General features: G+C 36.7%; 2 protein-coding genes across 6 annotated transcripts in view; both read right to left on the bottom strand.

Moving 5' to 3' along the window:
* The window catches only part of LOC107689790 (latent-transforming growth factor beta-binding protein 1-like), an 89042-nt gene extending 75314 nt beyond the window's left edge, over window positions 1-13728 (bottom strand). For all 4 annotated transcript variants that reach the window (XM_016487940.1, XM_016487942.1, XM_016487943.1 and 1 more), the window contains exons 1-2: window positions 13062-13728; window positions 11751-11821 (exon numbers count right to left, since the gene is read on the bottom strand). In XM_016487940.1, the coding sequence (XP_016343426.1) occupies window positions 11751-11821; window positions 13062-13396 (406 nt within the window). In that variant the 5' untranslated portion in view covers window positions 13397-13728. The remainder of the gene's footprint in view (window positions 1-11750; window positions 11822-13061) is intronic.
* Window positions 13729-19211: 5483 nt separating this feature from the next.
* LOC107689788 (tetratricopeptide repeat protein 27-like) overlaps window positions 19212-22458 on the bottom strand; it is an 84572-nt gene continuing 81325 nt past the window's right edge. For both annotated transcript variants that reach the window (XM_016487938.1, XM_016487939.1), the window contains 2 exons: window positions 21222-21322; window positions 19212-20250 (listed from right to left, as the gene is read on the bottom strand). In XM_016487938.1, the coding sequence (XP_016343424.1) occupies window positions 20131-20250; window positions 21222-21322 (221 nt within the window). In that variant the 3' untranslated portion in view covers window positions 19212-20130. The remainder of the gene's footprint in view (window positions 20251-21221; window positions 21323-22458) is intronic.

Genomic DNA, 22458 nt, shown 5'->3' with positions numbered 1-22458 from the left:
CAGAGAGGGAAAATGAGTGGATAACTGGGTGTTGACTTGTGGTCTGTAATTACATCATTGAGGAGCAGGAACAAAGCTGTCATTCAACTACAAAGAGCCTAGCGGCCTCTATGGCCAACCAACACAGACCTTGTCTCACACACACACACACACACACACACACAATCAGGGCAGCTTGATGCTCATCAGCAAATTTATAGTTAGTCATATTAAGTGATTGAGTGCTGTGGATATTCCTAAATAGAAAATGGATCAGCACCCAGTTCTCAAGGCAGATGACATCACAGCAGCAGCTGCTCTACACAAACTGCTACAGACATGCAGTGGCCATCTGGAGTACCGTGAGTTTTCCCTGGTGGGCCGCTGTACAATGTGGGATGGCCCATTGGGTAAATATATATATAAAGAATGAATTATAGTAAATGTACGTAGCCTATATCCCTCCATTGATCCAGACGAATTGCCTGCGCAGCACACCAAAAATTCAAATTCAGAGTCAAAAATTCAAATTAATTTAGCGTGCTCTGGCTCAGTGCAGCGGTTCAAAAGCTCTCGTCACTGTCAAAATTTTTTGAAAGAGCCAATCAAATCGAAGGCAGCAGGATTTACTGTTCACAGAAGCTGAGCTGCATGGCAACTGACTGCGAGCTGAGGTAAGATAAGATGTAAGCAGCTAAACATTTCAGCAATATTTGTCAACTGTTTACAATAAAAAAAATGTTAAACGACAGACATTAATTTTCAGTGATGCAAACTAACATTACTACTTTGCCAGATTTTTATGCCATTTACATTATTCGTCACAATGTACATAAACATTAATGTAGCAGTTTTCAGCAGACATAAGATAGGAGTAAATGTTTGTATATCTCTATTTGGTAGGGAAGTCGTGGCCTAATGGTTAGAGAGTCGGACTCTTCAGTGAAGTTACGCTTCTCAAAATACAGACGTCAAGAGCTTTGATTATATGAGTAAACACGTATACCCACTTTGGATGGGTAAACGCAGAGCACTAATTCCGAGTATGGGTCACCATACTTGGCCACGTCACATCACTTCATTCAGGCTTTCTTCTGTAATTTCATTGTTCACTGCTGTGTGTGTGCACTTTGGATGGGTAAATGCAGAGCACTAATTCCGAGTATGGGTCACCATACTTGGCCACATGTCACATCACTTCATTCAGGCTTTCTTCTGTAATTTCACGTGATATGAAAATGAACATTTTCATAAAACTCTAAAATATCATTCTCAAACTTACTCTAGAACATTGTAAATCTGAAGAATTTTGCTTTCAAGTGCCGTGATTAGGAAAGTGATATATATTATAATAAAAACAATTTGCTAATTAGTTCACATGCATTATTTTATATGCACACTTGCGGTCAAAAGCTTTTTATTTATTTATAAAAGGCTGAATTTATTTGATCAAAAATACAGTAAAAACACTAATATTATGAAATATTACATTTAAATTACATTCTAAATTATAGTTTTCTATTTAAGATATTTTAAAAATGCAATTTACTGCTGTGATCAAAGCTGAATTTTCAGCATCATTACACCAGTCTTCAGAAATCATTCTAATATGCTGATTTGCTGCTTAACAACTGTAATTTATTTCTGTGATCAAAGCTGTATTTTCAGCATCATTACTCCAGTCTTCAGTGTCACAAGATCTTCAGAAATCATTCTAATATGCTGATTTGCTGCTTAATTATTATCAGTTATTATTTGTGCTCAATTATTAATAATGGTTCTTATCCATACTGAAAACTGTTTTTGCTTCTTAATATTTTTGTGGAAACTGTGATACTTTAACTTTTTCAAGTTAGGGTTAAAGAACAGCATTTATTTGAAATATAAATAATTTGTAATAAGTATAAATAAGTATACTCTGTGATGCAGTTTTTTTTCTGACATGTTGGTGTTATATCTTTCACTTGGATATTATAAAGTTGCACTGAGCAAATACAGCTGGATAAAACAAACTGTCCGTCTTCATTTCAGGCTGCAAAGCAACAAAATGTAATTATTTTAAAGGGGGGTGATTCTTTTCTATACCCACTCTATGGTAAAGAATGATTCTATCAGACACCACTATCATGTTTTCAAATGAATGATCAGTGAGGAACGATATTTATTAAATGCAGTGGCACAAAAAGTAAGATATTATGCTTTGATGAAGTAAGACAATACTCCAATAATGTATTTATTTACATCCAGTCTGTGCATAATTTGATAGCTTGATGCTTTGGCTTCTTTTGGGACTATTTTCTTTGAAAGAGAAGAAATATACTTACTAACTGGCCTTAAATATTCTCGTTGAACTTTGGTATAAAATTGTGTGCTGAGCTCTGATATTCTTGCTCACGATGAAGCAGGAATTAATGAGAGATTGAATTAATTTGACATCAGAAATCTCAACACTGTTGGTCAAATTAAATCTTAGTGACAACACGTGGCACGGCTCCCTATTACCATCAAATAGACAAGATTATGCTCTAATGCTGCTTTGCATGGACCAAACCAAACCCAACGTAGTTCCAGAGCTCCTTCTTCATACTTCATAATTCTTCGCTTCATGGGGCGAGAGCGCCAGTAACTCTGTCCCACCTCGACATCGGCTCCTCTCAGGAATTTGCAACAGATGTGGCTGGGGCAACAATGATTTCAAGGGGGCCAATCCTCCATCTTATAAGTGCTAAATTTAAAGTTGTTTCTTAATCGTAATTCGTTCTAGGAGAATTTGGCAGAGAGAGTCCAGAGAAGTTCGTAGGAGTGAACGGTAGACCGGACAGTGAGTGACTGTGATGTGTGTGTATTTGTAGTGTGGCTTGATTGGTGACAGCAGGTGCGGGTGATCAGAACTCAGGTGACTGTGATCGGGTGATTATCCTGGCTGGTGACTGCAGTGACTGTGATGAATCCCTGACACAAAGCAACTAAATGTGATTATTTAAAGGGAGGTGATTCTTTTCTATACCCATTGTAGATTTAAATCAATATTTATGTACATTTAATTTAAATTTAATTAAGTTATGAACTATATAAACAAATTAAACTTCATTTATCATAATAAAAACAATGTGCTTAATTTATAAATCTTTTTTCCAGATGCTTCCAAAGGAGGTTTTATTAAATTTAGCTCACTTTTGAAGACAAACTATACCCAAGCACATACACACATAATATTTTTCCATACAAGCTGGATTAAAATGAGCATTTATTGACCACAAATTATTATACACAGGCCTTGTGACAGAGGTGAGAGTGATTACATCAAATATGACATCATATAAACTACTCCCCCTGGTTTGGAGTTTTTCATTTCAGTTGACATGACCCACAGCAGGGGATTTCTGTTTTCTTTTCCACCCTCACTAGGTTTCCCTCCTTTTCCAATGTACCTCATTGGCCCTCTGGGGCTCAGGGTTACAAAGTGAGACAGTCCTTAGAAACGGAGTACACACACGAACACTGTTCTTGTTCATATCATGTCCTTGTACTGTACACCACCTCTCCCACATAAACACACACAATGAACACACATGTAGGTGCAAAAGTACACAGAATATCATTCTTTTAAACTCCAAAACTCACCCCCACCACACATTTACATACAGAAAAAGTGCTATATGAATTAAAGTAGAAGTATTGTGACAAATGAAAATGCTGTCCTCATTCACTTACCTCACATGACTCGCATTCTTCTGAGCAACACAAAAGATGTTTTGAATGCTAATAGTTAATTATATGAACCATCTTGATAAGATGTGCCTCATCTAAATGTACATGAAACATGTTAGGCGTTTTTTTTTTTTGTAGATAAGTAAATGATTACATGCATGAAATGCAAATCTACCACACATATTCAATGACTGACCTACCATCTGTCAATCCAGTATCAATGTCTGAGGTATTGTATCCAAAATTTTGGCACTGAGTCAAGTAATTGATCAATATATTAGCCAGGCTGATAAACTGGTGTGTTTATTTTGAGATGTTTTGGCCAATTTCAGAAGCATAAGCTTGCACATGCAAAATCTACCAGTCCAGTGAGTGAATGGTTAATGCACATTTGGGTTTCAAATATTTGTAGTGAATTTTAAGCAAATATTTAATTAAAATACTAACTCTTAATTAAATTGGATAATTACATTTCATTATACACTACTGTTTAAAGTATTTTAAAGAAATTAATACTTTTATTTAGCAAGGATACATTAAGTCAATCAAAAGAGATAGTAAAGAAAGACATTTATGATGTGACAAAAGATTTCCTTTCCTTTGACCTTTCTATTCATCAAAGATTCCTGAAAAATATGCATCACAGTCCTACTAGCCCCAGATAACAAACATGTCTACAACACATAAAAATGTCCTGTCTCTCTATATAAATGTAGATTGTAACTTGTACAGTGTGAAGCTGTAAGTCGGTGTATCACAAGTGTTAGATCGTACCAACATCCTGCTGACAACGTCTCACCAACCCTTATGACTAATGCTGTGGGCTACTGTACAATGTGGAGGTTAAACGCTCTGCTCAACACCTCTTTAGACAAACCTTCCTGCTGACTAAACTGCACAGTACCAAAAAAAGAAAGTGAGAGATAAAGTTAGGCCTCACAAAGACAGAGAGCAGGAAGGAAAGAAAGACTGATAAAGAGAGCGTGAGAGAAATGAGAGGGAGATGTTGCTGACTCAGATGACCAGGCTATGGGGAGCAGCGCTGGGTAATTCCAACACGTCCAGCTTCTTATTAGTTTTATCCTTCAAGTCAATATTGAAATTGGTGTTAAATGTGTTGCATTGTACCCTCAATGTGCTCAGCGGTGTAAGAGCTCACACACAGCTGAATGTGCCAGACAGAGTGGTCGATAAGCCCATTTCAGTCTGCTAGTATTTCACAGTAGACACAGAGCCAATTAAAGGCGGCTGTGGTCGGGCCATTTCTCGGCTTAGCTTTATACATGTAACACATCTAAGAGCTCATTCAAGAGGATCTGTATGCTGCAGAGCTCTCCCACAGCTCTAACATCTTCAAACGTGTTGAATCTGAAAGGTACAACTTGGATTTGCTTGGACAAGACATGTGGGTTAGCATGCTAAGCTACTGCCTGAGGACTGAAAGCCTGCAGTGTGAGCAGACAGGAGAGGCATTTCACAAGTTGTTGTGGAGATACTGACACCGCAAACTCCTCTCAAACAAGCCATGCTTCAATTAAACTGGAAAAACAATAATTTTTATTAACCTTAAAGGGAAAGTTCACCAAAAAAAAAACAATTCTGTCATCATTTACTCCCCGTCATGCTGTTCCAAACCTGTATGACTTTTAATTATGCTACTGCATAGTTGAACGCTTGATTCTGATTGTTTGAATGACGTTCCAAGGTGTTAAATTGCATTACTATGAATTAGTTCCAGGTTTTTGACCAGATTACAGTTCTGTATCACTTTGTCATGTACTTTTCAAACTTTTAATGGTGGCTTATGCTGTTTTAAGAATGATATTTAACCTGTGGAATAAAAAAAAAAGACATGAGCATGTGCTAACTGCAACATAAGTAGAATGATTGACACTGGACCACTGAGTTACTGAAAATGAATGCAAGTACACGAACGTGACCTTAAAGCAAACCCTAATCGCTAAACTAAGGTGAACATACATCCTCTTTTTCCCAGAAATGTCCTGGCCAGGATTTCTTAGTTGTCTAAAAAGTCTGGGTTTTGAATTTGTTTTTCTATTGTTTTCATACCTGCTGAAGGCAATGATTGAAAAGTAGTTGACCAATAGTGTGCAGGCATTGGACATAATTGACCAAAGGTCAATGCAATGCAAATATGCTATATATAATGTATGAGGACTGTCGACTGCATGCCAATAGAAAAACAAAGCCAAAACTCATTTTAGGCAATTTAGAAATCCTGGCTAGGACATGTATTTGGGAAAACGTGGACAAATGGTCACTCTAACTAAACCTTACCCAACCCTGTCAATCTAAAAACTAAAAATGCTTAATAATTTGATCTGATCCACTTTCTCACAAAGTATAATACAATAAGCCTAATCTAAAAATGATTGTTTGTGCTGGTTAAACTACATTGTGGGTGGTTAATAAATAAGACGCAGGTGTCTGTATTGAATTATCACATGCAAAAATAGTGCAACAAGTGAATTCGGAAAACCAACAGAATTGAGCTCTTCTCTTTAGTTCAGGCTCATCCCAGCAGGTTCCTCAACCTAGTCACCTGTTCCTGCAGATCTAGGACACTTTTTCAGCACGACCGGCCAGGAAAAACATATCCGTCTCTCTGCCGTGCTGAGGAGCCCAGGTGAAGTATTTTCATGTTGTGTTTTATCTGGCGAAGGACGTGAATGCTTGGGCCGTGTTCAGTTGAGGGACAAACTAGACTGAGCAGTCTTTCAGCGGTGAGCTGTGCACACATGCCTGAGCACAGGAAAAACACTCAAACACTTCAGATGAGCAATATGAGAAATCCAGGCTCAGAGGGAAGACATGAGCATTCATTGCATTTTACATGTTGTAAAACTTGTATAACAAACTGTAAATTAGATTTAAATTATGTAGTGGCATTAAATTGAAGCTGTCATCGGTGCAAAAGTCCTAAATTTAGGACTCTGGTCCTAAATTTTCATTGTAGTTTTTACCATCTGCAAGCTCTTCATTGCTACACAGTCTTTCATTGTGCAGACAAATTAAATCACCCATCAACCCACGACTTTCTGAGAAACACAAAAATGCTCTGAATATTTCTTGATGACCTCAATCCAATAAAAAGAATTCAAGGAAAGTCTGAGAAGCTTCTGAATGCATATCACATGGTGAACGCAAACACAAAAACACATCAGAAAAGAGAGGACAACAGGGCTGCAGGCATTCTGCAGACTGAAATTAGGCTCACTTCATGACTTCCGTTCAAACAACTTTTAAACATGCCAAAACTCAATTCTGTTTCTCAAAAGTCTGTTAAATAAGTTACACCAAATGTTAGCACTAAATCCAAACCAACAAGATTACAGTAATAAGCCATTTTTCTGTCTGGACCTGGATTACCATGATGCTTTATTGCTTGTCACTTTACGTCTGCTTTACATACGTCGCTTAACTCTCTGAAAAAAAAGCCATTCATTCACAATTAATTTGTGTTCTGAAAAAAAAAAGATCTGATCTTCAGCATATAGTAGCACCAGTATGTCTTATTTAAACTGAGATGACGTTCACTTAGTCTCTACTAGTTAGTCTGTACTTCAGTCGCACCATTTGTTCTTAATGCAAGATTTATCTAGTAGTTCATAAGCTCCCCAAAAACATACAACAAATAAGACATTTATCATTATTGGTCTAATAAGCTGCCTTCAAATTTGTAATAAGAAATAGTGTTGAAAAGCAATAAATTAAATTCCCCATTGAAATGACGCTAAAATCATAAAATAATTAGTCAATTAAATAAAATAAATTTAATATTTAAATTATAATGGTTCAGGAATGGTATGTAAAAAGCAGAAAATAAATTTAATAAATAAATACTAATAATAGAATAGAAATTTATTTCCTTTCATATTTTTTGTGTGTTAAAACGCTGGCATGCATAAATGACAGGGTGAGGCACACTGGAAAGTTCACTGTTAAGATCAGTTTCATGTCGAAGTGCTGCTAAGAACCAATTTATTCACATAAAGTTCACTCTCAAAAAATATAAACAAGTGTAAATGTCAACATAATTTATCTGTCATTTAAAACATGAGCTCATTGATGCAATCCAATTGGTCTTCCAGTTTATTCCAGCTATTATTACTGGTTGAAGGCTTCAGTAAATATTTAGTTTATGTATAGGGTTATGTTTCAACCAAGTTTAATGGTGCAATGCTCAAATATTTAGTAGTGCAAGTAAGTTGGTGCTGGAGCTGGTGCAACCGGCCCCTGGTCTACATTGTCATTTATTTATAGGACATGATGAGCTGAAAATGAACCAGGATTAACACTCGTCTTGTTCAGTTTGAGATAAAGAACTGGAGTGCAATATCCTGGTGGTAAAATAGAAAGGCTAATATCCCAGTGTCCCTCCACACTGTACAATAATAGGACTCAAAGTCAGCGACCAAAGCTACCTGGATGACTGACAGCTCCGAATAAAACACTTTATCTATGAAGTTCCATGCAGCTTGGTGGAACAAGCCAGGAAAAACAAAAGGCACTTCTATTCAAACGATTCTCTTTGTTTGCACTTTCTGAGTGAGGTGAGTGTTAAAACCTGAAAAATCAAACCCCATTAAACATTTAGCAGGAAAATTTACGATCAGGTCTATCTTCAGAGACAAGAGAGGTGGAGAATGGAGACATAGTGATCCTAAAACACAAATGGAAAGGAAGATACTGTATATAGAGACAGGGGGAGGTACTGACTACAATCTGGACTTTCTCATTTTCCCCCTATATTGAAAAATATATGAGCAATGAAACTGATGAAAAATGGATGACCTATGATTAATCCTTGCCACTATGTCCCAGTCACCATAAATTACAACATCTAATGCTGCTGTCAGATGAACGAAAAAGGTCATAATTAATTCTTAATTTACTTGAAAGCATGTGTACACAGTGGTGACCCCATCATAAGACACATGTTTATGGGTTGACTCCAGTGATCTGGCAGAAATACTGGATTCTGTACGTTTATGAGAAAAACCTTTCACGAAAGCGCACCAAGGTTGGCAAAACATAAAAACAAATGGCTTAATGACACCATAGTGGTACTGTATAACAAAATAAAAACAAGATTTCCCCAAGATTTCCCGAGTCAGCAGAAAAATGGTCCTAGAGACATTCTCTAAGGTATTAAAGAGGCTTCCCTTTTCCACACCCAATTTTCCTGCAAGGTCTTCCATTTAAAATGTTCTGTTACATTTCAGCTCAAATTTAAGGGCTCTCAGGCCACTCACTGTGCAGCTGACATCAAACTATAGATGCTTCCATTGAAAATAAAAGGGATGGCTGAAGCTGGAATGTGCTCTGCTTTTGCTCCAGATGGCCTGCAAAATGATTCCTATGCCCGTGTAAACAGGGCCTCTTTCTGTAAACAGGGGGTTTTCTCTTTTTTTTCCTTTCTCTCTCTCTATTATATATATAGAAAGAGTTTTTTATTAAATTAATATTATAATAATAATATAAATATATAAAATCATAAAATGATAATATATGTATATATATATATATATATATATATATTTATATATATATACATACACACACATACATACATGATGCATTCCATTCCAGACAGACTACTGTACGTTAGAGATAGCAATTTTTCGATCGTTCTGTCAGTAGGTGGTGACAAGTAGCTGTCTGAGTCAATAATTATTATTCAGGAATGAAACAAGCTACCACCTTAATGAATGAATCATCGAATAATTCACTCAACTGAATTATTCAAAAACAATGATTCATTCAGGAATTAAACAAGTCACCAGGGCACAATCATTTACTTAACTAGATAGTTTAAAATCAATGATTCATGCAAGAACAAAGCTACTGTGTTTGCTTGGAGAACTGTTACAATTAATTCTTCTGTAGCTTTGTTCAGAAATGATTGTTTGGCATTTTCGTTGCTGGAAAATTAGAAATACACTAAGTAGCTGGCAATATTGTTATCTTAAAGGTTTTAGACCAAATTTGTGGTTTCAAAACATCAGTCTGTTTGAGTAATCTGACAAATAGTCCCACCCCCAAACTCACGCCATTGGTTTAACGAGAGTTCTTGAACAGTGCTCAAACAAATATAGTTTTTTTTATAATTGTGTCCTAATGTTTACACTTTTTACAGGACTTAACCTGACTGAATGATTTACATACTGTTGTTTCTGCATATTATGCTTTGAAAGTATCTCAGGTATCTGACACTGAAAAATCAGAATAGAAAATGTAACAAGCATTCTTAGCTATTCAATTCTTAACAACACACACACAAAAACAGATCGTCTATGGATTAGTAGGTTGCAGACAAGCCCTTGAGAAACAAACCCACATCCATCAAATATAGACATCTGGAACCAAGACTGACTTTAATGTATGAGAAAGATCACTCGGATGAAATTGGCTGCATAATCACTATACACTAGTAAAATGTGCACCTGATGTTTGACGCAATGCTCCAAGACAAAACACTTTGTCAAAATGCAGCAGACATCCAAGACACAATCTTGGAGGAGGCATAGACCCTACACACAAAAAAAGTCAATTTGTCATTCCTGAAAAACAAGGGAAAGGAAGGAGGAATGTCACTGGAGACAGGGGATGTAGACACAATATTGATTGTCTAGGATATGTGTAAAATGTGGGTAAGAGGAATGTGTGCTGGAAGTAAGACTCAGACAGCGGGTGGAGGTGCAACTTTCCCCGGTGGCCTCCACGTACTTCCACACATACAGTGACTGGTTCTTATATAACCTACTGGCAGAAACACACAGGATGAGGAGAAACTGATCCAGGTCTTCCACCAGTTTATCATACTCTCTGTAGCATCAAAATTTCACATATTTTGCCCTTTGCCATTGTGTCCTTCTTTCTTTGTTTTCCATAATTATATTTCAAGTTTTTTCCTGTGTACTTTCTGTCCATTGCATTAACTGAAACATTTCTGTCATGTCTTGCATTTCTTTTCTTTACAAACCCCAAGTTGGTGCTATGGGTTTTGAGTGCAATAACTTGCAGATTAGATTTGCTTGTAACTTGAGCATGTCGTGACGTTTGCTAATATACGCTATCATGAACCATCCGGCACCACCCACTCGAAATCTACACCTATGATAACAATACACACCCTCCTTCCAACCACCCCCATCCCTCCGCTTCAGATCTCACTGAGAACGTTTTGACTTCCATCACAGGTGGCCATTGCAGCTGTCTGTCTGGTTATTTATGAAGGATACCATAAAATGTCTCAGCATATGTCATGTTTAAACCACAGCAACTGCTCATGGCATTAAAGGACAGTTCACTCAAAAATGAAAATTCTGTCCCTCATGTTGTTTTTTCTACTTTGGAACACAGTTTAAGAAAAATGTTTCAACTGTTTTTGTCCATTCAATGAATTGGGGTCCAAAACAACACTTGTAGCCTCTGATCTGTTTTGTGCATTTTACAGAAGAATTAAAGTCAAAGAGACTAAATATGGACAATTTCTCTCACTTATATTTAGCACACATTTGTGTCCAGAGGGAGCTTCTAGACACCATTTTATACCAAGGGGACTATGGAGCAAGACATGGATGAATGTCTTGCTAAAAAGCGCATAGCGAGGATTTGAAGCCAAAGGGCATAAGTGTAATCCCTCAGTATGTGATCAGTAAATGATGTTGGGCAGGATTCTTAACTCTTAGAAGAACCCTAAATATGATTGAATCTGCAGCTTTTGTGTTAGCAGCCTAAACCCTTCGTAATAACACAAACTCAGTCCCCTTTTCTACACCGTTGAGTTTAAAGACTGATTAGCTAATTTTGTTGACATACCTAAGAGAACTGATTTCATGTGAAACCCTCAGTCTTTAGCAAAACAGTGTTAAACTAAAGCAAAGAAACCATTCTGAACTAGACTTCCAGGGTGATTAAAGGGCTTCCCTTCTTCAAGCAAGATTGAAGTTGAAGTTCAGGTATGTTGTAGTGTAGAAGAAAGACCTGAGAGAACCCAAGCACATGCATGATTCAAAAGAATTGTCATAACTCACGTTTAGTGCAGCGCTGAGATCCTGGGGTCTTGCTCCAACCAACACAGCACTGCCCCCCACAGACATTCACTCTGCAATGACATCAAGAGTCACACTCACACACAAACTGAATGGACCTACTAACCTTACTGTAACCCCCCCGGTCAAACTCCTCGCCCACCTAGAGCAGTTTCTGACGCAAGTCTGCGCTCACTGAAGTGACATGAGGGCCTGGGGCCAAAGCTGGTTGAGGCTCCAATATAATCAGTCCTCTTATTTCCACTGTGCAATTTCATACTGTACTTCAGAGCAAAGTGAGAGGAACTGATCCAAAGTGCAGAAAATATTAAGAAATACAGGGCTGGGATACAACTCAATACTCTTCGTGATTGTAGGGAATGTGGAAAAATCTTTGTGAATGGCCGGCTGAAACTTTTTAAGGGGCATCAGGTTCATTGGTAGGGAAGCCGGTAGCCTACATTTAAACTGGCTCACGTGGCTTCTTGAAACAACAGATGTTACTTTGCTTTTTAGAATGTTATGATCACTGTAGACTCGTTGCCTTATCAAATTTATTGCTCCTTAATGACACCTGGCTGCTAACATCATTGGAAATCAAATGCAAGATTCGGACCTCTAAGGAAGTACAACACTCACATTCTCGATTGTTTCTATTTAACAGTATTATATGAACAAAATTTAAGTTCTGCATTTTGAGAATCGTACTAAACTTTTACTTTTTAGAACTGTCATATAATTTTTTCTTCTTATGGCTAATTTTTATATTTCTTTTTATCAAACTGTAAACTACACACAGCCCAATAATCGGTTTGACTTACCGATAGTTGTTATCAGCACCATTTGGTGGGTCCCTTAAAGAAAAGCATTCAATATCACTATTCACAGGTAAAGTCACTTTATAATGTTAGCCTACTTTATTTTTTATTTTAATTTATTAATTAACTTAAACTTAATTTGCTGTAACGTTGCTTTGCAACGATTTGTATCGTGAAAAGCGCTATACAAATAAACTTGAATTAAATATATTTTTAAGTTTGGATAATAAACTTTGTGACCATTTAGATTGCAAAACAACTCTGCATAAAAACATCAATTATAAAACTAACACTACCAAATATTCATAATGAATATAATAGCCTAATGACTATTCATAATCAATGTTTTTACTGTTGTACCTGCCCGACTCTAATGCCTAATAATCGGTTGTACATAAAAATTATAATTCTAATTTTTTTTTTAAACTATATATGCTGTTGGTCGACAGTTAACGTAAAGTGTTATGTATATGAATATATTTGGCTGTAATCTTACCCTGACATTTTCATATGATGGCTGGTTGTGTGTCGGCCAGGCTGCGCGTTCTGACGTATCGGAATGCTCGGGTTCGGGTTCGACTGGTGACCCATTCTGCGGGTCCGGACCTGGCCGCCGAAGCTGGCTTTGAGCTCCACATTGTAGGCGTGCGGCTGTCCCGACGCTCCCGAGAGTGATGAAATGGAGCTCACGTGAACACCGTCCGTACCGCTCGGTCCCGGCTGAAGCACGTACAGTCTCCTGAAGCCGCTCTTATCCGCCGAGAGCAAATCCGGAGAAATCAATAACGTTAGAGAAACAATGATGTCCCACATGAGCACAGCCATATCCATTGGAAGTAAAAGTGTTGGGAAAGTTTGAAAGAACCACTCTGTACTATATTTACACACAATAGATAGAAAGACACAAAAATAAAACTATAGAAGTGCAGCTCCACTCTGTCGCGTGTGAAGCAGTTGTAAACCCTCGCGCGCTGTCATCTAGTCGCCATAAGAAAACACTTAGAGGCAAACATAACTTAAAAGAGGGGGGAAATGCTTGGAGTGAAAGAAAGTTTCAAAGCACGAAACGGAAATCGGGGAAAACGGGAGTCAACGCGGCGGGAGAGCTCGCGTGCGTGCGATTTGAACTCGAGCAGAAGTTTGAAAACTCGTAGAAAAGTTTGAGCGCGTGTGTGTGCAAGGGCTGGAGTTTGTGCTCGAGCTCCATATAGCCAATCTCCTGCAGACATGACGTCAAGGATGGAGTTCTTATTGGAACACACATGTGGGGCTGAACCCTTAAACCAAAGGCAAAAAAAAAACAACAACTGAAGAACTGTTTCAGACGTATGAATTTGAAGGTGGAGGTCGTTTGTAAAAATGTCAGAAAAGTGCATCCATCATAAGTCAAGCCTGTCACATAGAGTGCAGGCATCAGTTCCACTGTTCCACATCGCTTTAAGAAAAAATAAGCTATTCCAGTGTATGGTTCTCAAGATATTACATTGGGCATCAACTGGGGACTGAACATCAACATTGCTTATACAAAAGTAACCAGAAATTCCATTAGAATCAAACACTGGCTATGCCTACATGCACCCTATAATGCAATTAAGCCTCTGCTGCAATTAAAGCTGAAGCTCATGTAAACAGAATATCATAATTATGCACACAAGTCGAGTAACCATAATCACAGTAAATGCTTTAACCACCACACAAAGTGTGCATGTGTGGAAGAGAAGAAGCCACACGTTGGGGGACCTCAGGAAATAGGGTTAATACTTAATAATAATAATAATATTGGTTGAAATCTAAGGTAAATTTCATATATATTTGGTTCAGATCTTACCCTGACACTTTCACATGGTTGCTGCTTTACATGACAAGGACATATTGAAGTCAGAAACACTTTATGGACATTTTTAGTAGTTTTATGCTTTATGTAATTGACAAGATGGTTTGGTGTCCCAGAAGCAGCTAACATTTTATATTTGAAGCAGGCATAACAGCAACAGCTACAAAATGTCAGTAAAAACACATGGCATTGGGAAGTAGCACATAGACAAGTTTGAATAGATTTGTCCATGTAACGTAAACATCTTAATCTGAATAATTCCTTACTCAGATTATAGGCAATAATTGGACTATTAATGTGCATTGGAAATATAGCCATTGAAACGTATTATTGTGGTTTTTGAGGATAACCTGGCCATATTGTCATACGTCTAATCTGGCTTACTAGAATTTGCCCTTAAAAGCCATAGGATTTGATGTCCATGCAGCATTTGATATGTTAGATGGTAGATGGTTTAGGAGGAAATGTTTTTTGCCGACCAAGCTGGGAGACTAACCAGCTTCACTCTTAAAAATAAAGTTTCTTTATTGGCAGATTATTCCATGAAGAACCTTTAACATCCATGGAAACTTCCCATTGCACAAAATGTTCCTATCAGTGTAAAAAAGGGTCAACATTTTATTAAATGTTTATCACACTAAGAAAAATTGTACTTTTAAGAATTGTTCACTGTAACATTTGTTAGGAAACTCAAATTGGTTCTGTCATCACCTTATTTTTAAGAGTGTCTACTATCTTAAACCGACTAAGACCATTTTCAAGAAGTTTTTAGCTCTCCCCTGCCATTTACAACACTACTGTAACAGAGCTGAAAAACCATCAGAACCATTAATTTATTCTGCTGATATACTTAATAAGTGACATTTATTGTGTAACAGTCAGAAACACTGAATCGAAGCGGTCCATAGTGTTCTATGCAGTTATGTGATCCAAATGACTTTCTCCCTACAGCATGCCTGACTGCTTACCAGCTCTAAATCTGACTTTGAGAGCCTTCTGCCCATGAACGGGGACCCTATGGCCTCCCTACATGTCAAAAACCGGATCCTATTAATACATTCAGCATCCGCACACACCCTCCTGTTTCGACACACAAATAGATGAACATGCCTCCATTCTTTCACACGCTCACAGTTCCCTAAACTCAGCCGAAAGTCACTGTCCTCCTACAGACGCTTGTTATCTGGATTACCAGAATGTCTTTATAGCCTTACTGAAAGGTGACTCAGAAACTTCCTTAGATCAATACCATTTTAGGCCTAGACTGAGCTCAGCCCACTCTAGGACATGCGTGGGTGAGACAGCCAGAGAGACAGATAGACAGACATGGAATACCATTCCTCATAAGCTTTGGAGTATTTGGAAGGAGATTTCAGACTGATTTATTGATTGCATGAGATCATCCTTGAGAAGAACCGAATGTCTTGAAAGAAAATGTTCTGTTTCCACACAACCTAACAGGTGTTAAACAGTCCATTCTTATAATGTACATTCACAAACAATCTCTTCTGTGAAGAATATTGCCACATTAGTGTTGTTTTCATCAATTGATGGTCTCTAATTGAATAAAAAGACAGTTCCTGTTACATCTGCCAGGTCTAAAGGCTAGAGTTGAAAAGGAAATTCAGTTAAGGGACAGAGAGAGAGACAGTGGTGTCAAAGCTATTCTTGGGTCACAGCTATTTTTAGTTTAAAAATAATAACCATCATAACTAAAAGATGAGCAGGAGAGAGAGAGAGAATACAATGTTAATGGCAGGATTTTGGCATGCTTTAACAAAGTAGTTTACACCACACTCTCAAATCTTATTTTGGTCTGTGAATCCATGTAAACTGCATCAAAACTTCAATGGGGATTTGCACACAATTGTCTTTCCCACCCATGTGAATAATAATAATAATAATAGTAGTAAAGTAACAGGAGGAATAGCATACAAGGAGTAATTGTAACACTAGTAATAATTGTAACACTAGTAATAATGCACTCAAAATGGATATTAATAATAAAAAAAGTAAAATAAAGTTTTAATTAAATAGGCTTAATTGCTTCAATTATTCAGGCTGTGAGCAGTAACTAACAGCAGTACTCTATCAGCCAGTCATGTGCAAGAAATACAAAGGCAAACTTGCTATTTAATATAAAATGTATCATTTATACAGTTGCTAAGGTGTTCTGGGAGGTTTTTAACATGTTGCTATACAGTTGCTAGGGTGCCCTGAGTGGTCTGTGTATTGGGCCAACCAAAAGAACCTATCTTCAACTGTCAATCATTCTGGTTTCTGGAAAGAACTTGATAGTACCCTTATTAAGTCTACAAATGTATCACTAGTTTTATCGTCCAGAAGGTGAAAATCCCAAATCTGATCGCTTAGAAAAGTAATGACACCTGTCCTCAATCAGTCAAGTGATTTGAAGTATCATTCATTTTTGTATTACATATAGTCCCCCTGGATAAATACTTCAGATATAGTTTACCCAAAAATGAAAATTCTGTCATCATTTACTCACATATTCATCCATACTTACATTCTTCTGTGGAACACAAAAGATATTTTGGAATTCAGTGAGGTCCAAACAACACTGGACCCCACTGACTTTGACTGTATGGACAAAAGAAAAGAAAAAACCCCCCACTTAATTACTATTCAAAATATTTTTTTGTGCTTCACAGAAGAAAGTCAAACAGGTTTGGAATGACGTGAGGTAAGTATATGATGACAGAACTCTCATTTTTGGGTGAACAACCCCTTTAGGGGTCAAAATCCTTATTTTGTAAACTCACCTCTTGGGAATATCCAAATCTAAACCATTTCATCTGGAATTTAAAAGATCAATAGTGTCAAACACAATCAACTTTTACAGCTATACTGTATAAACTGTCAAGAGAACCTAATGCAGGGCAATCGGGTTCTTAAGTTGTTCATTTGTGCGAGACAGCAGGGACGCAATTAAATGATACAGCAGTCACATATGCGGCCCACAGAGGGAGGACAGGAACTTCACACTGTATCATTGGTATCACCACAACCCTGCGGGAGGAAGGAGAGCTGTGCTGGGGAATTAACAGTTTATGTAGCTAAAAATGTGCTTTGCGATTGTTGTCACAGCCAGCAGGGCAGCCCCGGTGGGAGGGAGGCAAATGTCTTCTGTCAGCAACTCTCTAATGTAATACGGGGTTTTCAAACACAACATTTCAGTTTTAGATGCTACCTAAGCTACAGTATTTGCCATTTAGACAACTGCAACCTTGAGGACAGCTGAGGCGAGCTTGATATTTATTTTAGGCACATCTTGCTAGCTTCCAAAAGCATAGAGTGCTTCAGGGATGGTCACAACCTGGAAACGTGTGAGCATTTTAGAATTTCCCAGTTCTATCGTCTCAAAGACATTGGGTTTTTGGTTAAATGCCCGAAATAAGGTATGTGGTTAAAACAAGATCAAAATATGTAAAATACAACATAAAATATATTAGTAATACCCTGGGATTTTTTTTACTTGTACTTTTCTCTTGCAAACAAGTGGCAAAATGGGACTACAGAGGTCCCATTTACACGGCAAACAGGTAACATCTACTCACTAGTCTGCTTCCAGCCTTTTGATCACATTAAACTCAAACTTTCAGTGAAATTGTTTTAAGTAAACACAGAAAGACAAAGTCATGTGACCGTAGTGTAATTCATTTTATAGTCTACGTTTAGCTTTTTACTTCTGCCATTTCAGCATCAAAATTCATAAAAGTTGTGCATTGGCCTACAATCATCACTTCAGCACTCTATTCAGAAGAACAGTCCAGCACTTTTTGGATGATGTAGTAACACATGCCAAACATATGTGGCATTGATATTAAATATCTCTGCTATAGTGTGCTGACATTGCGTAATCTCGGGAAGTAGCTCACTTGGTGGTTCCCAGAACAGACGCAGGATGTTTGCTTTGTATCAGATTTATGTTTCTTAGCCCCCAGCTATGCTGTAGGTTCTCCGGGGCAATTTACTAGGCAATGTTCTTGCATCATTTGTACATAAATAGCTGAATATGATGAATAACCAAACACTGCCAATTTCCTTGTTTCTTGTTGACGGTCAAGCAAAAAAAGAAATGTTCTCACAATGAAAGTTAATTACTTACAGATATTGTCTAATGCTCAAATACCATGTAGAAAAATTACTAGCATGATGTAATTTCTCCGAGGACAGGCACAGAGATATGTGCAAGCAAGACGGGCGTCAAGACAGGAAAAGAGTCTAGATTTGTGAGAAATCAGATTGGTAAAAATAAATCTCTCTAAATTCTCACTAGAATTAGACAATCAAATATATTAACATTCAAAAAGCTCAGAAAGGCCCAACTCTGCAAACTCTCAATGACATAATGACCTAATCTGATACATACTTTATATCCACTATTGTTCAAAAGTTTGTGGTCAGTAAGATTTAATTTTATAAAAAAAAAAATTAAAAAAAAAATTCTATTCAACAAGGACACATTAAATTGACCAAAAGTGAGAGTAAAGACATTATAACGTTGCAAAAGATTTATATGATAATAAATTTTTCTTGAGCACCAAATCAGCATATTTGAATGATTTCTGAAGGATCATGTGGCACTAAAGACTATGCCATCACAGGAATAAATTAAATTTTAAAATATAATACAATAGAAAAATTATTTTGTAATAATATTTCACAATATTACTGTTTCATTGTATTTTTTTTAATTTAAAAAATATATGAAGACTTGGTGAGCATAAGGGACTTCTTTCAAAAATTCTTAAAATATTTTACAGACCCCAAACATTTTCATGTTAATGTGTTTCTGTAATACTTTTAAATAATCAAATATGGGCTTTTCAAACTTTAACCTCAGGTTAAAGGTTGCATTAAATACAATAAACGAGGGTTAAGTTTAGCGTGGATAAAGAAGATTGCTGAAGTAAATTATAGCAAACATCGTCAGTGTTTACATTTTGTGTAAACAGTCTTTTAAATTAACTAAAACAATAGGCCCAACAGAAGCGCATATCCAGAGGTTAACAGCAAGGAATCATGATAGCAATCTCAGAAACACTCCCTTTGGCAGAGCACAAAATAGACAGTAGAGACAGGGTGAGGAGGGTCAATGAGGAGTTATGCTTAATATGACAGCTGTAGGAAAGTCTTACAGTTAAAATGATAATACACAATCCAGTGAGTCTGTCCTGAGTTCAAGACTTTTTCACTGTCTTGGTCTTGTCAGTCTCAGGAGCATTCAGACTCTATCTTGACTCAAACACGACCCTTTTCTGGTCTTGGTCTTGACTCGAACTCTAGGCCTAGATTCAAACTCAAAAGAGCTCGTCTCGACTTTAAGACTGTTGCAACGCATATGATGTTGCTTGACCTAGCTGTCAGTTGTCACTCATTTTATTCTACTCTGTGCATCCTTCAATATTAACTGACTAAATCATCATATACACAAGTTCAAAAAACAAGCACATGGATTAAATACTGTATGAAAGAAAGAGACTGTGTACTATTTATTGGAACGAGGCACTGTTGAACAAAGGAAGTTCATTGCCAGCTCTGACTAGGGCAAAGACAGCTGACCCTGGATCAGGTCATGATGACAAATATCTTTAACTCAGTCATTTTTCAAGTCTTTCTTTGAAGTTTTTTCCTGTTGATTTAACAAGCGACAGAAGACCCAAGTCCTCCAGGATCAAAGGGAGGAAGAAAACAGTGCTATGGCTTCTCATTGGCTGCGTAGCTGGGCACTCAGGTCCTGCAGCTCTGTGATGAGCTGCTCGAGCTCAGTGACATCACCTCTGAGGTCATCATGGAGTTCACCTGTGGCAACATCAGTGTACAGCTGCTGTGAAGAGAAAACAAAACAAAAAATGTGAGACTTATAAATGACAGCTGACAAAAAGATCATTACTTAAAAAAAAAAATCTAATTCAAAATTATAAAAAAAATAAAAATAAATAAACTTAACGTTACAATAAATTTAAAGATAACATGAAATCAAAATTGATGAATTGTCATTTAAAAGGAACATTTTATCCAATCAATTTCTGATATACACTTCCGTTCAAAAGTTTAGGGTCAATAAGATTTTTTTGACGTTTCTGAAAGAAGTCTCTTATTCACACCATGGCTGCATTTATTTGATCAAAATACAGTAAATCTGCGATATTGTGAAATATTATTAAAAATAACCTTTTCTATTTGAATACATTTTATAATGTAATTTATTTCTGTGATGGTAAAGCTCCAGTTACTCCAGTGTTGTTTCACATGATCCTTCAGAAATCATTCTAATATGCTGATTTGTTTCTAATATCTTATTATTATTGATGTTGAAAACCATTGTGCTGCTTAATATTTTTGTGAAAACCATAATATAGTTTTTCAGGATTATATAAAAATAACAGAATTTATTTGAAATTGAATTTATTTTACATTATAAATGTCTTTACTGTCACCTTTGATCAATTTAATGTGCCCTTTCTGAATACATGTATTAACTTAAAAAAAATAAAATAAAAATACTACAAATTTTTGAACAGTATTTTATAAAATACATTTTTTTTCATTCTAAATGTACTTATTAAATATCCTGTTTTGTTGGATTCGTCACATTATGAAAGTAAAATGAGTTGTGAACACTATTCTATATTGACTTAAATGTGTAATAGCATTAAATAGCCAGAAATGGACAAAAAATGCCAACTTTTACAAAACAAAACAAAAGAGGCCTGTTTTTATTGATAGCTTTAAAAAAAACTTTAGCAAAACCCTTAAAGCTAAAGACTTTAAAAGCTGAGTGTGTGTGAAACTCACTTTGGCTTTGGTGACCAGGCTCTTCAAACTGAGTCGAGCTGAAGACAGCAACTGTAGAGCCTCTTGAGGATTGCGCTTAGACCTGCTACAGCTGATAGAGACTGAGAGACAGAGAGACAGAGAGACTAAGACAGGAATCACTGAGGACTTTCATCTCCAGTACAGTCACAGCCAGCGAGGGGAGACAGTGAGTGTGTCGGGCTGTCAAAGGTCACATGAGGTCAGGTGATGCAATATCAATGTCTGTGGCCTCTGTTTATCTTCCTCACACATATGGAGGGAAGAAACAGTTTCATGAGTATACATGTCTACCTCAGTGCCTCTCTTTTTGTCTGTCATTCCATCATTTCCTTTAATTTCTGCTTCCGTGATTTACTTCTCAATTCCTTCTTCTTTATATTTCTTCCTCCCTTCCTTGATTCTCTCCTTACTTCTCCCCTCCCTCCCTTTCTTTCTTTCATTCTTTTAATTTTGGAATTTATGAAAGAAGGGAATTAAATTCTACATTTTTTCATTCTCTTTCTAAATTCTCATTCTTTCTTTCTAAATCTTTTAAAATTGTAATTATTTTTTTAATTATTTTTCTTTTTTTTCTTATTTTTTTCAATTATTTTTCAATTATTTTCTTTCTAAATGTTTCTTTTTCTTTTTTCTTTCTACATTCTTGTTGTAATTCTCTCTAAATAATTTGTTTCAAAATTCTTAAATTCTTGCTTTTTTCTTTTTTTAAATTCTCATTCTTACTAAATGTTATTTTTTCAAAATCTTTTTCTAAATTCCTGCTTCTTTCCTCTCTAAATGCTTTTTAAATTCTTTCTCGGATTTTTTCTAAATTCTTGCTTTCTTTGTAAATTTTCTTTCTCTCTCTCTTAATTTGTATTTTTTGCTCCCCCTTTCTTTCCTTCCAAATTCTTGCTAAATTCTAGTCAATCCATCCATCCATCAATCCAAAATTCATTCCTTCAGTCTTGCCATCTCTCTCTTCTACTCATGTTTCTGCCTGAAGCGGCGATAGCAGGAAAAGTGATGTGATTAATAAGTGCAGAGCTCATTCACAACACACACACAGAGCTATATTGCACAGAAACACATACATGAATACAAACACAATCCACACACAACCCAGTGAAGAATGATCTTATACGTATGCTCACACACTTCCCTCACCCTTATATCGATCGATCCTCCCCAAACACACACACACACACACACACACACACACACACACACACACACA

This window comes from Sinocyclocheilus anshuiensis, unplaced genomic scaffold (genome assembly GCF_001515605.1).
Source record: "Sinocyclocheilus anshuiensis isolate Anshui unplaced genomic scaffold, SAMN03320099.WGS_v1.1 scaffold918, whole genome shotgun sequence".
In the NCBI taxonomy this organism is placed as follows: domain Eukaryota; kingdom Metazoa; phylum Chordata; class Actinopteri; order Cypriniformes; family Cyprinidae; genus Sinocyclocheilus; species Sinocyclocheilus anshuiensis.
This window is presented reverse-complemented; position numbering and strand designations above follow the sequence as displayed.